We start from the raw sequence: 16028 nt of genomic DNA, 5'->3' as shown, positions 1-16028 counted from the left end.
GTATTTCTGAGTGAAACAGGATATTAAACAAGAAAAAAGTGCTTTACAAAAAAAGTAAATACACAAATTGCTACAATATCTAATATTTAATTTCTAATAATATGTACTAATATAATAATGAAGATGATTAGGTTTGATGATGATGATAATAATTATAGCCCGAGCACTGCGGTGCGAAGACAATTGCTCCGTTTCTTCTTATTATTATTGTTTTAACTGTTGTTGTTGTTACAGATTTCTTCTTCTTCTTCTCCTCCAAAAATAAAAATAATTTGCAATAATTATAATGATGATTAATAATGATAATAATTAGGGTCCGAGCACAGAAGTGCGAGGACACTATTGGAAGTGCTCTGCTACTTATTATTATTATTTTCACAACTGGTGTTATTATTATTATTAGATTTCAAATAAAAACATTATTGATAAGAATTATAATTATTACTGTTGTTTTTATAATTTTATTATTAATATATTAGATGATATGATTATTCTAGCTATTTTTTTTTATTATTGACCATTCAATATGTTGTTGTTTCATAAATGTTAATTATTATTATTATTATTATTAGAGACTATTATTATTAATAATATTAACAGTTATTGTTGTTATAATAGTTTTCATTATTAATATTATTGATTATTATTGTTATTATGATTCAATATTATTTTAAATAATACTAATAATAATTATTACAAAACAATAACAATACAATGTTTTAATCAATAATCTTTATATTATTATATAGAATAATATTTTTTAGCAAATTAATAGTGTTGTTACAATTAAAATAAATTATTATTATTATTTTAGATGATTAAGAATAGTATTATAATTTTTTATAAATTATTATTATTATTATTATTATTATTATTATTATTATTATTATTAAAACTCTTATACTTGTTATTGTAGATTTTATTAACATTACTATATTATCATTATTATAACAATTTGTTGTTATTATTATTATTATTTACCATTCAGTAGTATAATAAATTGATTTTAAGTGTGTTAGTGTACCTGTATGGGAGACATCTGGGCATATCCCCTCCAACTGAAGCTCTCAAACTCCAGAGGACTGTAACCAAACCTCACTGGACGTCCATCCATGGTGGTGCCTTCCTCCACCTCAAACTTCATATGGTGCAGGTCTGGGAAATAATGATCCGGCCGGGGTCTAAACAAACACACCAGAGTCATGGCAGCCAGCCACACATAAAAGTGATCACTGCACACTGTCTGCTATATCTGTCACTCACTGGCTGCATTTGGGTCCCTCCACGTTGGGTCTGCATCGACATCGCCCGCCCAACCCATCACACGCCTGCCCAACAGATCCTCCAATGTCACACTGGCAGCCTGCATGCACACAGGGGCCAGAGTTTAACCCATCTCTTCATTTCACTATTTAAAATGTCTGCTCGGAGCTGATTTTGCACCTTGGCATCCAAAGTAGTTGTTCTTCTGAAGGCTGAAGTATCCATCCTTGCACACATCACATGTGCCACTGCACAAATTGGGTTTACAGAAACACTGGCCGGTGCTCTGATTTACACACAGATTCAGGTTTGTTTACTACACTCTTAAATCGCATTTGTAAGACTGAGTTATTATTTATATTTCCATACCTGTGTGCACTCTGCAACCTCACTCATAGTTCCTAATGTATTACAATCACAGCCTGCAAAAACAATCATAATATATATTTGCAGAGATAAATAATCTTTATTAAATAATCTGTATATAATCATTTTATATACAATTTAACTAATGAGCTACAGATTAGAAAATTACATTGCCACCAAAAAAAACCCAATGGCATTCATTTTGCACCGTGTGTCCAAACTTCTCTTACTTGAGCATCCATGGACTGTATCAGGAGAAAGATTCCAGTAGAGAGGCTTACAGCGATCACACGCCGCCCCCTCTACATGCGGTCGACACTCGCAGGAGCCCTGAGAAACACAAAACAAGCACTGAGAGTCTGGACAGGAACTGATGCAGTGTACACTCTGAACGGTACAGTATGCAAATGTGTTTGGCAGGTCTATCACACTTCAATGCAACATCAGTCTTTTTCTCTGACTGCTGATTTGCTACAAACTGCACACTGTCGTTTCACAGAGTCTTTTGTTACATTCACCAAATACTCAACATTTGAGCAGATATGCGCAGTTTGAAAATCATGAATTATTTACAGCACAATATGCTCTGTGCTAGAACTCCATTTTAAACGTGGTATTGCCGAATGTAGAAAGCTCAGTTATACTCACCACAGTGGGTAGGATGTTATTATGAACAGAGCCTGCTGGGTTACAGGTCCCGACTATAGCACAGAGAGGAAAATCATCAGAAGTACTTTTAATTCATGCAATACACAGTACCCTGAATATTGTTTGTGCAACTGGTTTGAGTTCGATCACCTTGGCAGAGGGGAAAGCCATATGACCCAGGACTGCAGCTGTCACACCTCTGACCCACAATGTTTGGCAGACAAACACACTGACCAGACACTGGATCACAGGAGCTGAAGCGAGAGCCCTCCACTGAACACTGACACGCTGAAACAGAGAGATCTCAATGTAAACCGCAGACAATCTTTCCCTTGGTAGTGTTGCACTGTGATGAGAGTCATGTGACTTACGTGTGCAGCTGGGATAGGAGTAATATCCGGGTGCACACAGGTCACATTTGGGGCCACTGTAGTTGGGTCTGCAGTTACACTGACCCGACAAGTTACAGCTGGAGTCCAAAGACGTGCGAGGGTCACAAGTGCACACTGGGAGCACACAATCAGCAAAGTTACAATCGAGATAATACAGACAGTGGGCCTGCAAACATAGGACTGGGCCTTTCTTCAATGTGTGTGTGTCTCTCACCCTGGCAGTTTGGATATGAGTGTATCGCTGAGCGACACTGATCACAGCGAGGACCAGTGAACTCTGGCCTGCACAAACACCGACCAGCCGCATCGCATATCTCAGGCATAGAGCCCACAACACTGCAACCACAATCTACAGAGGGGGGAGAGAGAGAGAGAGAGAGAGAGAGAGAGAGAGAGAGCATCAAACTGAATTAAATGTGAACCGTATGTATTCAACAAGAAATGCTTTTGCAATCCATTTAAAGCTGCGGTAGGTAACTTTTGACGCTCTAGCTGTTAATAAACAGAACTGCTTGCGTCTTGCGGAAGAACATCGTAGCCGGAACTACTTCTCTCTGTTTATGTCTATGAAGAATCACAAAGGTACTGGGATACTCCGCCGCGGTGCCCCCGAAGCAATCTAAAATAGTCAGAATATAAACACTTTTATATTATATTCTAGGTGCACCCTAGTGATTCAGGACAAGCTAAAAACATGGTTTGGAAAATGGATTCATGGTGTACTCACTTATTATATACATTTTTCTACATTTTGAACACAAACAAAGTTACGGACCGCAGCTCTGATTGGTTGTTTCTTACCGGGAGCGATGGTATTCCTGCAAATGGCAATAGGACCACTGGGAGGAGCCAGAGGAGCTTGATTTTTTCACAGATTATCCGTCTCATATTCTACTTTCAGGACATAATGACAGGTTTAACAAATATGTACAAAATGTTTTCAATTTAATTCATTCCTGAATGAATCAGTCAGTGTTGGGAGTAACGGCGCTTAAGTATAACGGCGTTACTAATGGAGTTTAATTTTCAGTAACGGAGTAATCTAATTAATTACTTTTCCTATCGTTGCAACGCCGTTATCTTTACTGAGAGTGTAAAGTGTCGCGTTACTACAATTTGGTTGAATAAAGCGCGAGTTGCCTTGAGAGTGCAGGAGTGGGGATGATGACACCGTTGCAAATCCGATGATGATTGGCTGGGTGGGCGGTGCCCTGCTCACGCTGTCTCACTGCACGGCACACTAGTGATGTTCAATTTTCACCCAATTGTGATCCGAAAACCGATGCAACCGATTCTTCATAGTGGGCATGTTCGTTCATCATCTGGCTCAGCTCGGTGTTCATCTTCAGTTCTCTCTTCACAGCAGTTCAGTCAGTCTATTGTTTGAGTAAATGAATTACTCCGGGATATTGGTTTATTCTAAGGGAGTGTCAGTCATGTTAAAAAGGTTAACAGCTTCAGTCATTTGTGGATTATTGCATATTGGAGATGCAAACCGTTTCAAATGATTCAGTTCGATTTGGTGAACTGGTTCAACCGATTCACTGAGAAGAAATGGTTAAATCAAACGATTCGTTGGCGAATCGGACATCATTACTGCACGCTCTGACAACCACTAAACACAAGATAGCGCACTACTTCTCGTTGATTGAAATTAAAGGCAAGATTTCTGTAACATGCACGCTATGCCCAGGAAAAGATACTTCCAATAAAATATCCACGTATGTCTCAAGCAAATCAAATCTTATGAACCATCTCACATCAACACATGCTAACATGTTACTGTACTGAATATTTAAGAGTTAGATAGTGTTGTGTTTATTGTGCAGTAACGTTAGGCCTAATATACAGTTACAGATTTGCACTAATGGCCAGGTTTCCCTTTGTTTCTTTTTACCCAAGTTTAAATAGTTTGTCTTAATTTTGCACTCAAATTTTATTTTTAATATTATTCTTTTTTATGTTTTTATTTCTATGCGTATCATACAGCAAGCTGCAATCTATTGAATTCAAATAAATACAGCATTTTCTAAAATACTAGTGTTTTTATTCTTCAATCTGTTAATATAAACATCTTATATATTAAAGATGTTAAAGGACGTAATAGTGTTATAGAAAATAAAAAATGACGTCACAGTTACTTTGCTGAGTAAATAATTACTTCTACAATGTGGTAACTGAGTTACTAACTCCATTTCATTTTGGGAGAAGTAATTTGTAACTGTAACTACTTACTTTTTTAAAGTAGGATGAGTGTGAGAATCAGTGTTTTAGAAAACAAATCTATTTGGTTGAGAGAACAAATCAAATGACTTCATTCAGATAGTCGTCTGACGCCACCTACTGGTGTAATGAAACTGCAGAAAGAGTGACTGAAACGTAGAGGCACTGATAAATCAAACAATAAAACCAAGAATGTGTGTTAAGAAAGTAAATAGGGTCTATTATAAATTCATACTGATGTTAAAAAGAGCAGTAAAAGAACAGGAGACAGTTATTTTGACTGTAGTGTAAGGTTCACGGTTTGGTTATAATCATGGGGGATTTTGAAGTTTAGTGAGATTAGAGTTGGCAAGCACTCACATTGGCACAGTGGGTAGTTGAAGTAGCCGGGTGCACACTGCTCACATGAATACCCCTGAAACCGACTCCGACACACACACTGACCCGTTATTGCATCACAGGACCCATCCAGACAGCCCTGGCCAAAACACTGACAGCCTGGGGGAAGGAAGAAGAGCTAGAATGTAGCCATGTTTGTATTGTATTGTTTGTATCATTGGGTGGTATACTGTGCTCCACGACACTCAAACTATGCACAAGATCAACAGCCGTTCAGCAGACAGACAAACACTGATGCGACAATCTGCATGTGTTTGGTCAGATGTCACCTGCTGCAGAGGATTACACAGTAAAGTTAGAAATGGGCAGAATGGAACAGCCGATCTGATCTGTGTGTGTGTGTGTGTGTCCTCACGCTGGCAGCTGAAGCCGAAGTGACCAGGAGCGCAGGTGTCACAGTGTTCTCCAGTGAATTCAGGTTTACACACACATGTATTGGTGCGAGGGTCCGGCCTGCAGGAGTTCCCTTCTGTACCTGCAGCACTGCACTCGCAATCTGCACAGCACAAGAACGTGACGAAAAAGTATGAGAAATCAATGAATAAGAATAACATTGAATCCAGGTTGAATCAAAAATTTATTTCCGAAATAAACGGAATCAAATCAATGTCTTACTGATGATTTCCGCTGCAGGTCTGGCCTCTCCTCTGATGTAGACCTCTGACAGAAATAAACACAAGCAAGAAATTATCCACGCTGGATGAATTCAGCTGAAACATACTGCCTCAAACCTTCATGAAAGCTTCAGAGATACACAGAGACTTACGGTAGCATTCAGGGAAGCCTTCGTATCCCTCCGTACATGTTTCGCAGTTCTCGCCGGTGTAATTGGGTTTACAGTAACAGCGTCCGGTCAGATCCTCACATCTGCCATCAGTGAACTCAGACTCACACCGACACTCTGCAAAACACATGAGGGAATCATGGAAAAGCAAGCAAAAGAAAGGAACATGCTTTATCAGTATCAGTTTGCATGCATGAACTTCAAATTCATTCATATTTATGCATGACCAGTGTTGTTACTAACTAAAACTATAATCTTATATCTATATAAATATATAAAATACTAAAACAATACTGTGTAAGTGTGCATGACTGGAGACTCACTTGAACAGGCCAATGGGGACTCCAGAGGATGATCAGCTGATCTGTAGTACCCAGGAATACAGCGCTCACAGTTGATGCCTGTGGTGTGATGCTTAGAAACAATAAAAGTCATAGGATGTACTTGCAAAAACATCAACAGCTGTTTCCAAACCTTATAAGCGTGCATTTGATGCCCACAAATGTTGTATGGATTTAAGTTGGCCATGGTGTCTAGGTAGGTCTTGAGCCACAGTCAGTGTATCTGTACCACTCTGGTGTTATTAGTGTGTTTGTACAGCTGAGCCCACCTGGCATTCGATGCACACTCCTCCGCCCCTGTACTGGCCCTGCATGTTGAGACTGGCTCTCCGCTGGTCGATCTCTGGATCATAATAGCACTCTGATGAGTGTCTGTGGCAGTTACATGCTGCAAACACACACACAACACAGTTATCCCACTATATAATCAGCCTGAAGATGAAACACGCTGAGTGCTTAATAACTCATCTGGCAGTGCAGAGATGTACGATATACAAGAAGGACAGATATTAAATACTCCTGAAGAGTTCAGACTGTCCCGAGAGGAATAATGATAACAGAGAAGGGAAAAAGTAAGAAAAAAAAGAGTCATTAGCAATGGGTGAAGTTAGCAAAGGAAAAAACAAGAGATCGTAGCTGGAAATACAAGTTAAAACGTATTAACAAAATATAAGCAATAAGTCCCAAGAAGCCAAGGTTTATAACAGCTAAGAAACCCTTCAACCACGGCTTCACGGGGCTTATTTCTTTCATAAAACAGTCATTCCATATATGTAGTAAGGTTTCACAGAATAAAACTGAGCAAATAAAGTGTAATGATATAAATAAAAACAGTATTCTTCCACCAAACAATGTAGTTCCTCAGAAACAGTTGTGATTCCAACAAAGTAGTTGGCGAGCAACACACAGAAGTAAACAAAGGTGTGTGTTTATGGCGTAATTTACAACAGCCCCAAACGTGGCTCAACCAATCAGAATCAAGGTCCGGAACTATCTGTTTTATTAAAAAAATACAAACACCCAGAGAGTGAAGCTCTTAAAAGTACTGTGGGACTGGATTAGCATCTGTATGAGCTCACAGTAGACTCTGATGTCTTACTAAAGCAGAGACTACACTCATCCTGAACTGAACTTATAAACATCCTCGCATAATCAAGAATATGAAGCAAACCAATCTGTGGTCTAAAATACTCATATATATTTACATTTATAAAGCTATCAGAGAGCCATTTTTACTTGGAGGTCTAGGATTGCTGCTTAACAATAAATAAATAAATAAATAAATAAATAAATAAATAAATAAATAAATAAATAATATCAGTTTAATAATTAAAACTAAAATATTTATAAAATAAAATACACACATTTTTAGAATTGTTAATGTTTTTAAATTTAGTTAAAATAAACAATAAAATAGCACAAATTTTCATTTAAAATGTATAATAAATCACTTTTCGAATAGACAAATCAAGACTGACTAGTTTTTTTTTTTTTAATGTAGCTAAAGAACAATAAATTTCCCCGTGTGTTTTCATTAATATGATCTGTTTTGTGCAAATGAGTTAATAGGCATCTGTTGCATGAATCATAATTATCTGTCTGGTGTCTATAAGCACAGCATACAGTATATTTTCGAAAAATTATATATTTATTGATAGGTCATGATACAATGTAATGTTGACTTGTTTTAAAGGCTAATATAGTCTAAAGTTCTGTTTTGAAATGTTTTATATTTTAAAATTGGTTAAGTTATTAAGCATATTTGTGTATTTACAAACATTTGAACAATTAACTGCTAAGAGAAAAAGACCTTTCTCCAGAAGTATCTTTGCTCATTCTCTCTCGCTGCTGGGAAATCCAACATGGCGCCACATGTCACATGACACTCAGAATTCACTGGAACTCTGGAAGTCACACTCATACTTAGGGCCCTATCTTGCACCCAGCGCAATTGACTTTGTACACCAACACATGTGTCATTCCTATTTTGCACCCGTTTTTCCCTCCACAGAAGCACGTCGCTAAACTAGTGAATGAACTTGCGCTCCCTGGGCGGTTCAGCGCAAAAAAGGAGGCGTGTTCCGGCGCAAACAATCCCTGGTGCTATTTTGCTGTTCCATTAAACAGCGCCACTGACCAGAAAAAACCTAGTCTAAAGTCAGTGACGCGTTGCGCGTTGTTCATTATGCTATTTTAAGGGCAAATGCTTAATATAGCGTGCACAACGCGCATACACTTTGTAATCTACACAGATGGAACAGTTATTTTTGCAAATCATAAATTGTTACACTATAAAAATATTAACACATGAGATGACGGAAATCATTGTGGTGTGCCACGAAGATGTGAAAAAAATAGGCATAAATCTAGCTAACAAATTATTCAGGCTAATTATTCTCCCATCCCCATACAACACAACTTCTCTGTCTTTCACTGCTCTTACAAGAACATCAGTCTCCTCGGCTGTGAACCGCTCCTGGCGTGCGCCTGGTAAATACGCCATAATAATAGCAATCCATAATGGAACTTGCGCACCTGCTTTTAAAGGGAATGTTGGATGACGCTCTGATTGGTTTATTTCACGTTACGCCCAAACCACACCTATGAATAATGAAGCTGCTTCAGACCAACCCATTTAGATTTGCGCCGGGCGCAAGAGCCATTTATCCCGCCGGGAAAATAGCAACAGCGCCGAGACCCGCCCACAAACTTACTTGAGCTTCGCGCTGACACTTGCGTTTCAGATCGTTAAAATAGGGCCCTTAATGACTAAATGTAACTTCTATTCATACATAATGCACAATACATAAATGTCATGTATATTAACACATAAGAGCACTGTTAGAAAGAATAAAGAAAATGTTGTTCTGTGATCAAGAAATAATCTCCCACAGGAGAGAAATCATGTTTTGTTCACACTGTGTCGAGGAGGGTCCTATCTTTTTGTTTTGTTGGCTGACTCACGTTCACATTCGTTGGCGCTGGAAGTCGTGGCTGGTTTCCAGGGGTACTGGTTGAAGCCGGGGCAACAGCGTTCACATGACGGCCCACAAGTGTTGTGCTGGCAGTCACACTGAAGCCTGACATTAAAGACAAATCACAGGTTAACAACCATACAAGTTTATATCTTCAAAACTAAAATTAATGAGCTATTTGAGCAACTTTCTAATTTTGTTATGTGTATGTGAAGAAATGTACACATTATGTACATGCATTTTGTTAATGTTTAAGAATAGAATTTTATAATGAATTTTACATAGAAATTCCCATTGCCATGTTTGATGGTTAGTCATGAGAATCACTCTTCTCCTCTTTCTGTCTCAATCTTGAGGGGCCACTATATGCAAATCCTAAAGTACTTTATGTCTATGGGCCTCAAATGAGCCACGCAAGAGTCTAAACTTCTCACTTACCTCTCACTCGCAGCTTCCAGGAAAGAGTGAATTAGAGAGAAAGCGAGAGAGTCTTTAACATCTTTCAAAAAACGTTTGAATAGTAGAATAGTAGTACGAGTAGAGGAAAGTGATGAATCGTAAAGCTTCTTGAAGGTTGTGGCACACTGTAGCCGAGCAGGATGTTCACATGCTCTGATGCGATGGTTTTTAAAGTCACTTACCTGTATGGGTCATTGGGGTCTTGGGCGTTACAGGCCTCAGCATGGCCATTACACACACATCTCCCTCCAATACTGATGTCTTTAATACTGTAGTAATACTGAAAAAAATAGTTATAGATATTAAATTATACTTGAATGTGATAGCGTTTAATTTGTAATTTCTGTCCATTCATAAAACTGAATCCTACTCTCCGTGTGACGGTGGGGTCTCTCAGGGCTTTGCCCATCAGGTGTCCCAGCAGTGTGTTGGTGCGCAGGAAGCGCAGGCGGATGTTGGTGGCCTTGGTGAACTCCCTCAGAACAGGAGAGTAAGAGAAGTTCTTGGCACCCGGACGTCCGTTCACCAGAGACACCACAATCTGAACGTGTGATTTAACAATCAAAAAAAAGTCTGACTTCACAATCATAACTGAAGTATGAACACTATAAGTATAGAAGTGCAGGAGAGAAAGTGGGCAGAAGTCAGTGTTGGGGCAGAGTTTGTCTGTGTCCGTACCTCTCCATTCTCCAAAGGGACAATGCGTGAGTACTCTGTCGTACAGATGATATCGTCATCATGGTTGATCCTCTCGATAGTTCTCTGGCCAAACCGCTCGATACAGTCTGTTTTAGAGGCTGGAGCAAAAACAAAGGCGTAAACAAACTTCCCTTGCAACGACATCTCTGTCACTCACATAAGATCTAAAAATCTATTCCTGGACAAAGTCCTGCTCTATTTTATTAATTTTTTTCCAAGAAGCTGTTTCACCAGGAAATAGCTCATATGTGACCCTGGAGCACTAAACCAGTCTTAAGTCACTGGGGTATATTTTTAGCAATAGCCAAAAATACATTGTATGGGTCAAAATTATAGATTTTTCTTTTATGGCAAAAATCCTTAGGATATTAAGTCATGTTGGATGAAGATATTTTGTACATTTCCTACCGTAAATATATCAAAACGTAATTTTTGATTAGTAATATGCATTGCTAAGAATTAATTTGTACTTCAGCTGAGATTTTCTCAGTATTTTGATTTTTTTGCACCCTCAGATTACAGCTTTTCAAATAGTTGTATCCCAGCCAAATATTGTCCTCCTAATAAACCATACATCAATGCAAAGCTTATTTATTCAGCTTTCAGAAAAATTTCAATTAAGACTGGTTTTGTGGTTCGGTTTCATGTCGGCTTTAAGTAAATTAGTGGAATTTGAACATTAATGGACTTTGATTCGATTATTAATATCTTTAATTACAATTCCATGTAAGAATGTGAAAGTATGAGGAAACACAAGTTAATATTGATACTTGTACTGTAATAGTAACTGATGAAGATTTTTAAACGTCATAAAAAGAAAATAACCATTTTGTTTAAACAAAACATAATACAAAGGTATTTCAAATTATTATTAATAACCATTAATAAAAATAAAATAATAAAATATAAATTAATATAAATTATATATTAATATTAACAACATATGAGTATAAATATAATTTATATAAATTATGAAATTAATAGAAACGATAAAAAGTGCATAACACCCCAGTACAATGATAAAATGCTCATTTCAGTTATACTCACAGGCGAAGAACTGCCACGGCTTGTATGTTTTCCCAAAGTCGATGGAGTGCTCCAGCACCCACAGGTCCGGCCGGGGCGAGTTGGCAAATTTGATGAGCACATATGCAACATGGAAAAGCTGGCAAGAATAAAAAGATTTTCAGTGTAGGTCCACATATGAATAATGTCTTATATGAATAATGCCAATGAACTTCCAGCAACTTTTCACATGAAGTCATCACACACAAGCTCAAAAACAGATGAGCCTGCATTAATACGAGTCAGATATGATTGTGAGTTCATATCAATGCCAAAGCAATGTTGTTTTTACGTGACTGATGGACTGATAAAAGTCACTGAGGTTCACAGATTTTCTCCCGCTGTAACTAAATCAAAGACATGGACATAACTGGACTCTTTTCGTTTGGTTTGGATGGGTTTGCTGCAGCATGAAGTCAGTGTTTGAAATGTTCATTGAGATGTCCAGATTCCCTTGGGCTTAGTGATCGCAAAAATTCCTCTGTTGAATGCTTTCTGAATTTGCTTTTGTGTGTGATAAGAGTGGAAGCACATAGTCAGAGGACACATGAATGCTATGTCAATCATCAAGCACCTGAAAAACCATGTCTGCACATGCTTTAGCGTGACAGAGATCCAGTATGTAGAGGGACGTCACATTCATGCCCCTCACCCTCATCTATACTCTTTTACAACTTATTAACCTATATTTTTAGTGAGGGCCTTAAAAGATAATTGGTCATTTATTTAATTTATGTCACAACATTCAGAGACAAAGTGACTTTAACAACACAAGCAACACAAGCAATTTATAGATATATAGAGCAGATGAGAAGAGAACAATGTTTTATACATAATTAAATACTTATACTGTAGAAGGTGTAGATTTGTATAGTAGTTTTATGAATTATTAAATTAATTTTAAATGTAAATAATAAAATAATAAATACAAATCTATTTTGAAAATAAAGAAATCCATAAAAATGCAAACAAAAAAAGAACAAAACATAAAAAAAATCTTCACAATAAATGCAATGCCAATGCAACTAAACCACATGAAGGTAATATGGTAATGTTAATATAATATAACGTGTGTGTGTGTGTGTGGGTGTGCGTGTCATATATACTGCATATAGACAGATACAGATAGATAGATTTTGGTTGCTCTAGTTGTTGTTCTAGATGGTTGCAACAGGATTTGCATAGTCCAACAAAGGCAAAAAATTGCACACCTTATTGTTTACTTTCTTGAAACTGTTAAGCCTAAGTGTGAGTAATAGTAATAATGATACTTAGCAAACACCAGTATTCATGGACATGAAAATTTTGTTAAAGAAAGAACATACAACTCAAGATTACACCGTACATCAGCCTATAAAAGACCCACAAAAATCAAGTCAAGACTTGAAGTCAAGAGGCACATGGGTACAGATAAGGAATTTCTGGCTTCTCAAAGCTGTGGTGTAAGTAAGAGAAGACAAAATAATGAGTTAAGATAAGAGATGATGCAAAGCAGAGAGAAGACAAGACAAGACCTATCGGTAAGCCCCTCCCCTTGAATGCAGATGAGCCAATGGCAGTCGAGTATCAGTTGCACAGGGAGCTGAACTCTGTAGGTAAGTTTAGGTCCCATAGAGAAACTTGCATCTTAGTTATGGGGTTTATGCTTCAAAACTGGAAAAACGATGTGCCTGTGGTACTTGTAACAGTGATTCCAGCTATCCTGAGAGGATAGGCAATGGAATTTATTTTATTCTGTTTCCTAAACCCAAAAAAGAACAAAATATTCCAAAGCATTCACCCCCAATCCCAATGAAGACAAAAACATTAGTTTTCTGGTCATAATGCTCTCATTAAGTAACAATTTTCATCTGCTCAAGCAGACCGTTAATAACATCGAGAAAACTAGCTAGTGTTTAACTAGCGTTAAAGTTAGTGAGTCCATACAAACCTAAATAGCAGACTGTTCTCAAGTCTTGTACAGTCTAGGGCAAAATCACATAAATAACGGTCTACATTTCACTGTCTCTTCATATTAAACTGGTTAAATGTAAATTAATTTAATCGTACCCTGTGATACATGAACAGTGTTGATCCGGGATGTCATTATCTGCTATCGTGGAGAATGTAACATGAGGCTTCTCCCGCTTGCATTGCAATCTGTAAACCCTCACTTCCAAATGAATCCCCACAATATTAGTTTTAAAATTATTTATATATTCCTCCACGGCATATTTAAGTCCCACTTGAATATTGGTCCTTCTGTGTCCAACATTTACCCCCAAAAAATAGGGACAAGGCTTTCACACTGACAGCTGTCATTGTAAGACTGTTTGTCTGAGTTCGCAACAGTAACTAAGGGGGGCGGGGCTTACCGACAGGTCAACTGAGAGAAAATGAAATAAGCTAACTATGACTCCAAACCAGGATTTTGAAGATTAATACTTACACGTGCATTAATGGGTGTCCAGAACTCTGAACTCTGGCTACTGTAAGCATCTGAGCATGTGTGAACATGAGCAGACACTGCTAATCTGTACACAAAATACCAAATCACGACAAAACATAAGACCTGCATAGCTTTCTATTACGCTGATCGAATCTCTGCAGACTGCAGGTTTATATTTTATCCCAAACGTTTTCAAGTAAAGCACAAAAAAAGTATTTTTTTAAAATCTTCAGAATTTTCATTTTAAATTGAACTATTCATAAAGGTTTTTAAAAAAAGAAAAAGAAAAGCAAAATAAATTAATTTAAAACAACTTGCTCTCTAGCATACTACTAAAATTGCACACTAATTAAGGTAAATCTGCATTGAAATATATTTATTATGAAAAGTGCTATATAAATACATTTTAACTGAAAATGACACATTAACTTGACAGAAAAGAAAACATTTTCCACATAATATTCCATTATTATAAGAAAGCATGTTAGAAAGAAAAAACATGCTGTATTCATAGTCACAGTACAAGTCTGGCACCAATAAGATTTTGCAGTGTTTCAAAAATCTCAATAAGTTAATAAAAGATTGATAAAAAATGTAACTTTAAGTTTCCACAAAAATATATATATTTATAAACAGCACAACTGTTTTCAACATAATTAATACATTTTTCTTGAGCAGCAAATCATCATATTAGAATGATTTCTGAAGGATCATGTGACACTGAAGACTTGAGTAAAGGCTGTTAACATGTCTATAGCCCTTTCTATATTTTAAGAGGTCTGAGCCACTTAAAAAGTTTAAAATCCTACTTTAAGCCATGAGCATCTAAATGTACACGTAATTGAACTGAACTTTAAGCACACTTAGACAAATGTAACAGTCGGCTCCAACATACTGCATCTAAACTATTAAATCACATGCTATAAAAGTATCCAGAGCTGCAAACATCTCATAAATAATAACACCATTCACCAACAGGTGTGTCTCACTGTCCACATCCTCAGAATGTTCAGAAACCACAACGCCACTAAAAGGCATCTAAACTGTCATAAGCCCTCACTGAAAAGAGAGCTCTTGTGCTCATGTGAGCTTCCATCATTCCTGCAGAAAGTATGGAAAAACAACATGCTGTTCTTCAGTTCTCACCTTCTAGACAGAGGGATGTCACCAATGACACCCATAATCACACTTCATTTCCTGGGAATGTTGGATGGGCAGCTTAGATGCAAGTGTGTGTGTGTGTGTGTGTGTTATTTTTATCAGCCCTAAGGCACATGAGGGGGGTAAGATGAGTTTGAAGGATGGTCATCTGTTAACACCTGCTCTACATACCTGAATCCCATCCTCCCTTCCTGCAGAAGGACTACTGTAAGTCTGGGATCATTTGAGCCTTCCAGTTATATTGATTAGGGATTCCTCTGAAAACTTACCATTCAAAACTTGGGTATTCTACATTCTTTGCTATGACTTGAAACTCACTATGTTTTTACTAAACTTTATGCAAAATGAGTTTGCTGTATCCTACTTACTTCCATCATCATTATCACTATCCTAAACCTTTTCTTGAACAGGCATTTTTCTAGTTCCATTGGCATGGGAAGATCAGAGGATGTGGGCTATCTGTGTTTGCCTTTCATAAACTGTGAGGTCAAGTGGATAATTGTTGCTAAGTGTCTTAACTGTGTTTGTTCCATACAGACACACACACACACACACACACTGGACTCAAAGAGAGTTCTCATGGCTCTTCCAAAAAAATGAAACAAAGTGAAACATGCTTCAGGTACGTCCATGAAGTTTTAGTATTTGAAGACCACAAAGAGAAAAAAAAAAGAATGATTCAATGACTCAATCATAAAGACAATGACTTGTGTCATTCCAGATTAAATCATCAAAGTAGGACAAGCTGAGATTGATAGTGCAACTCATGAAGTCTCTCTCCCTGTCCTGCTCAGTGAAGTGTTTAAATAAAAGTAAATGTATGGG

The 16028-nt window shown here is 37.3% G+C and overlaps 1 protein-coding gene across 1 annotated transcript in view; it reads right to left on the bottom strand.

Moving 5' to 3' along the window:
- The window catches only part of LOC127944646 (laminin subunit alpha-5-like), a 64193-nt gene that overhangs the window by 32681 nt on the left and 15484 nt on the right, over positions 1-16028 (bottom strand). Inside the window, exons 3-22 of the mRNA XM_052540735.1 lie at positions 11597-11714; positions 10529-10647; positions 10221-10391; positions 10033-10130; positions 9381-9496; positions 6686-6804; positions 6399-6489; positions 6058-6192; positions 5907-5951; positions 5647-5787; positions 5253-5390; positions 2884-3018; positions 2649-2783; positions 2428-2565; positions 2278-2330; positions 1860-1959; positions 1633-1685; positions 1444-1549; positions 1264-1363; positions 1025-1181 (exon numbers count right to left, since the gene is read on the bottom strand). Of these exons, the coding sequence (XP_052396695.1) occupies positions 1025-1181; positions 1264-1363; positions 1444-1549; positions 1633-1685; positions 1860-1959; positions 2278-2330; positions 2428-2565; positions 2649-2783; positions 2884-3018; positions 5253-5390; positions 5647-5787; positions 5907-5951; positions 6058-6192; positions 6399-6489; positions 6686-6804; positions 9381-9496; positions 10033-10130; positions 10221-10391; positions 10529-10647; positions 11597-11714 (2268 nt within the window). The remainder of the gene's footprint in view (positions 1-1024; positions 1182-1263; positions 1364-1443; positions 1550-1632; positions 1686-1859; positions 1960-2277; positions 2331-2427; positions 2566-2648; positions 2784-2883; positions 3019-5252; positions 5391-5646; positions 5788-5906; positions 5952-6057; positions 6193-6398; positions 6490-6685; positions 6805-9380; positions 9497-10032; positions 10131-10220; positions 10392-10528; positions 10648-11596; positions 11715-16028) is intronic.

Source organism: Carassius gibelio, chromosome A23 (assembly GCF_023724105.1).
Source record: "Carassius gibelio isolate Cgi1373 ecotype wild population from Czech Republic chromosome A23, carGib1.2-hapl.c, whole genome shotgun sequence".
NCBI classification, from domain to species: domain Eukaryota; kingdom Metazoa; phylum Chordata; class Actinopteri; order Cypriniformes; family Cyprinidae; genus Carassius; species Carassius gibelio.
This window is presented reverse-complemented; position numbering and strand designations above follow the sequence as displayed.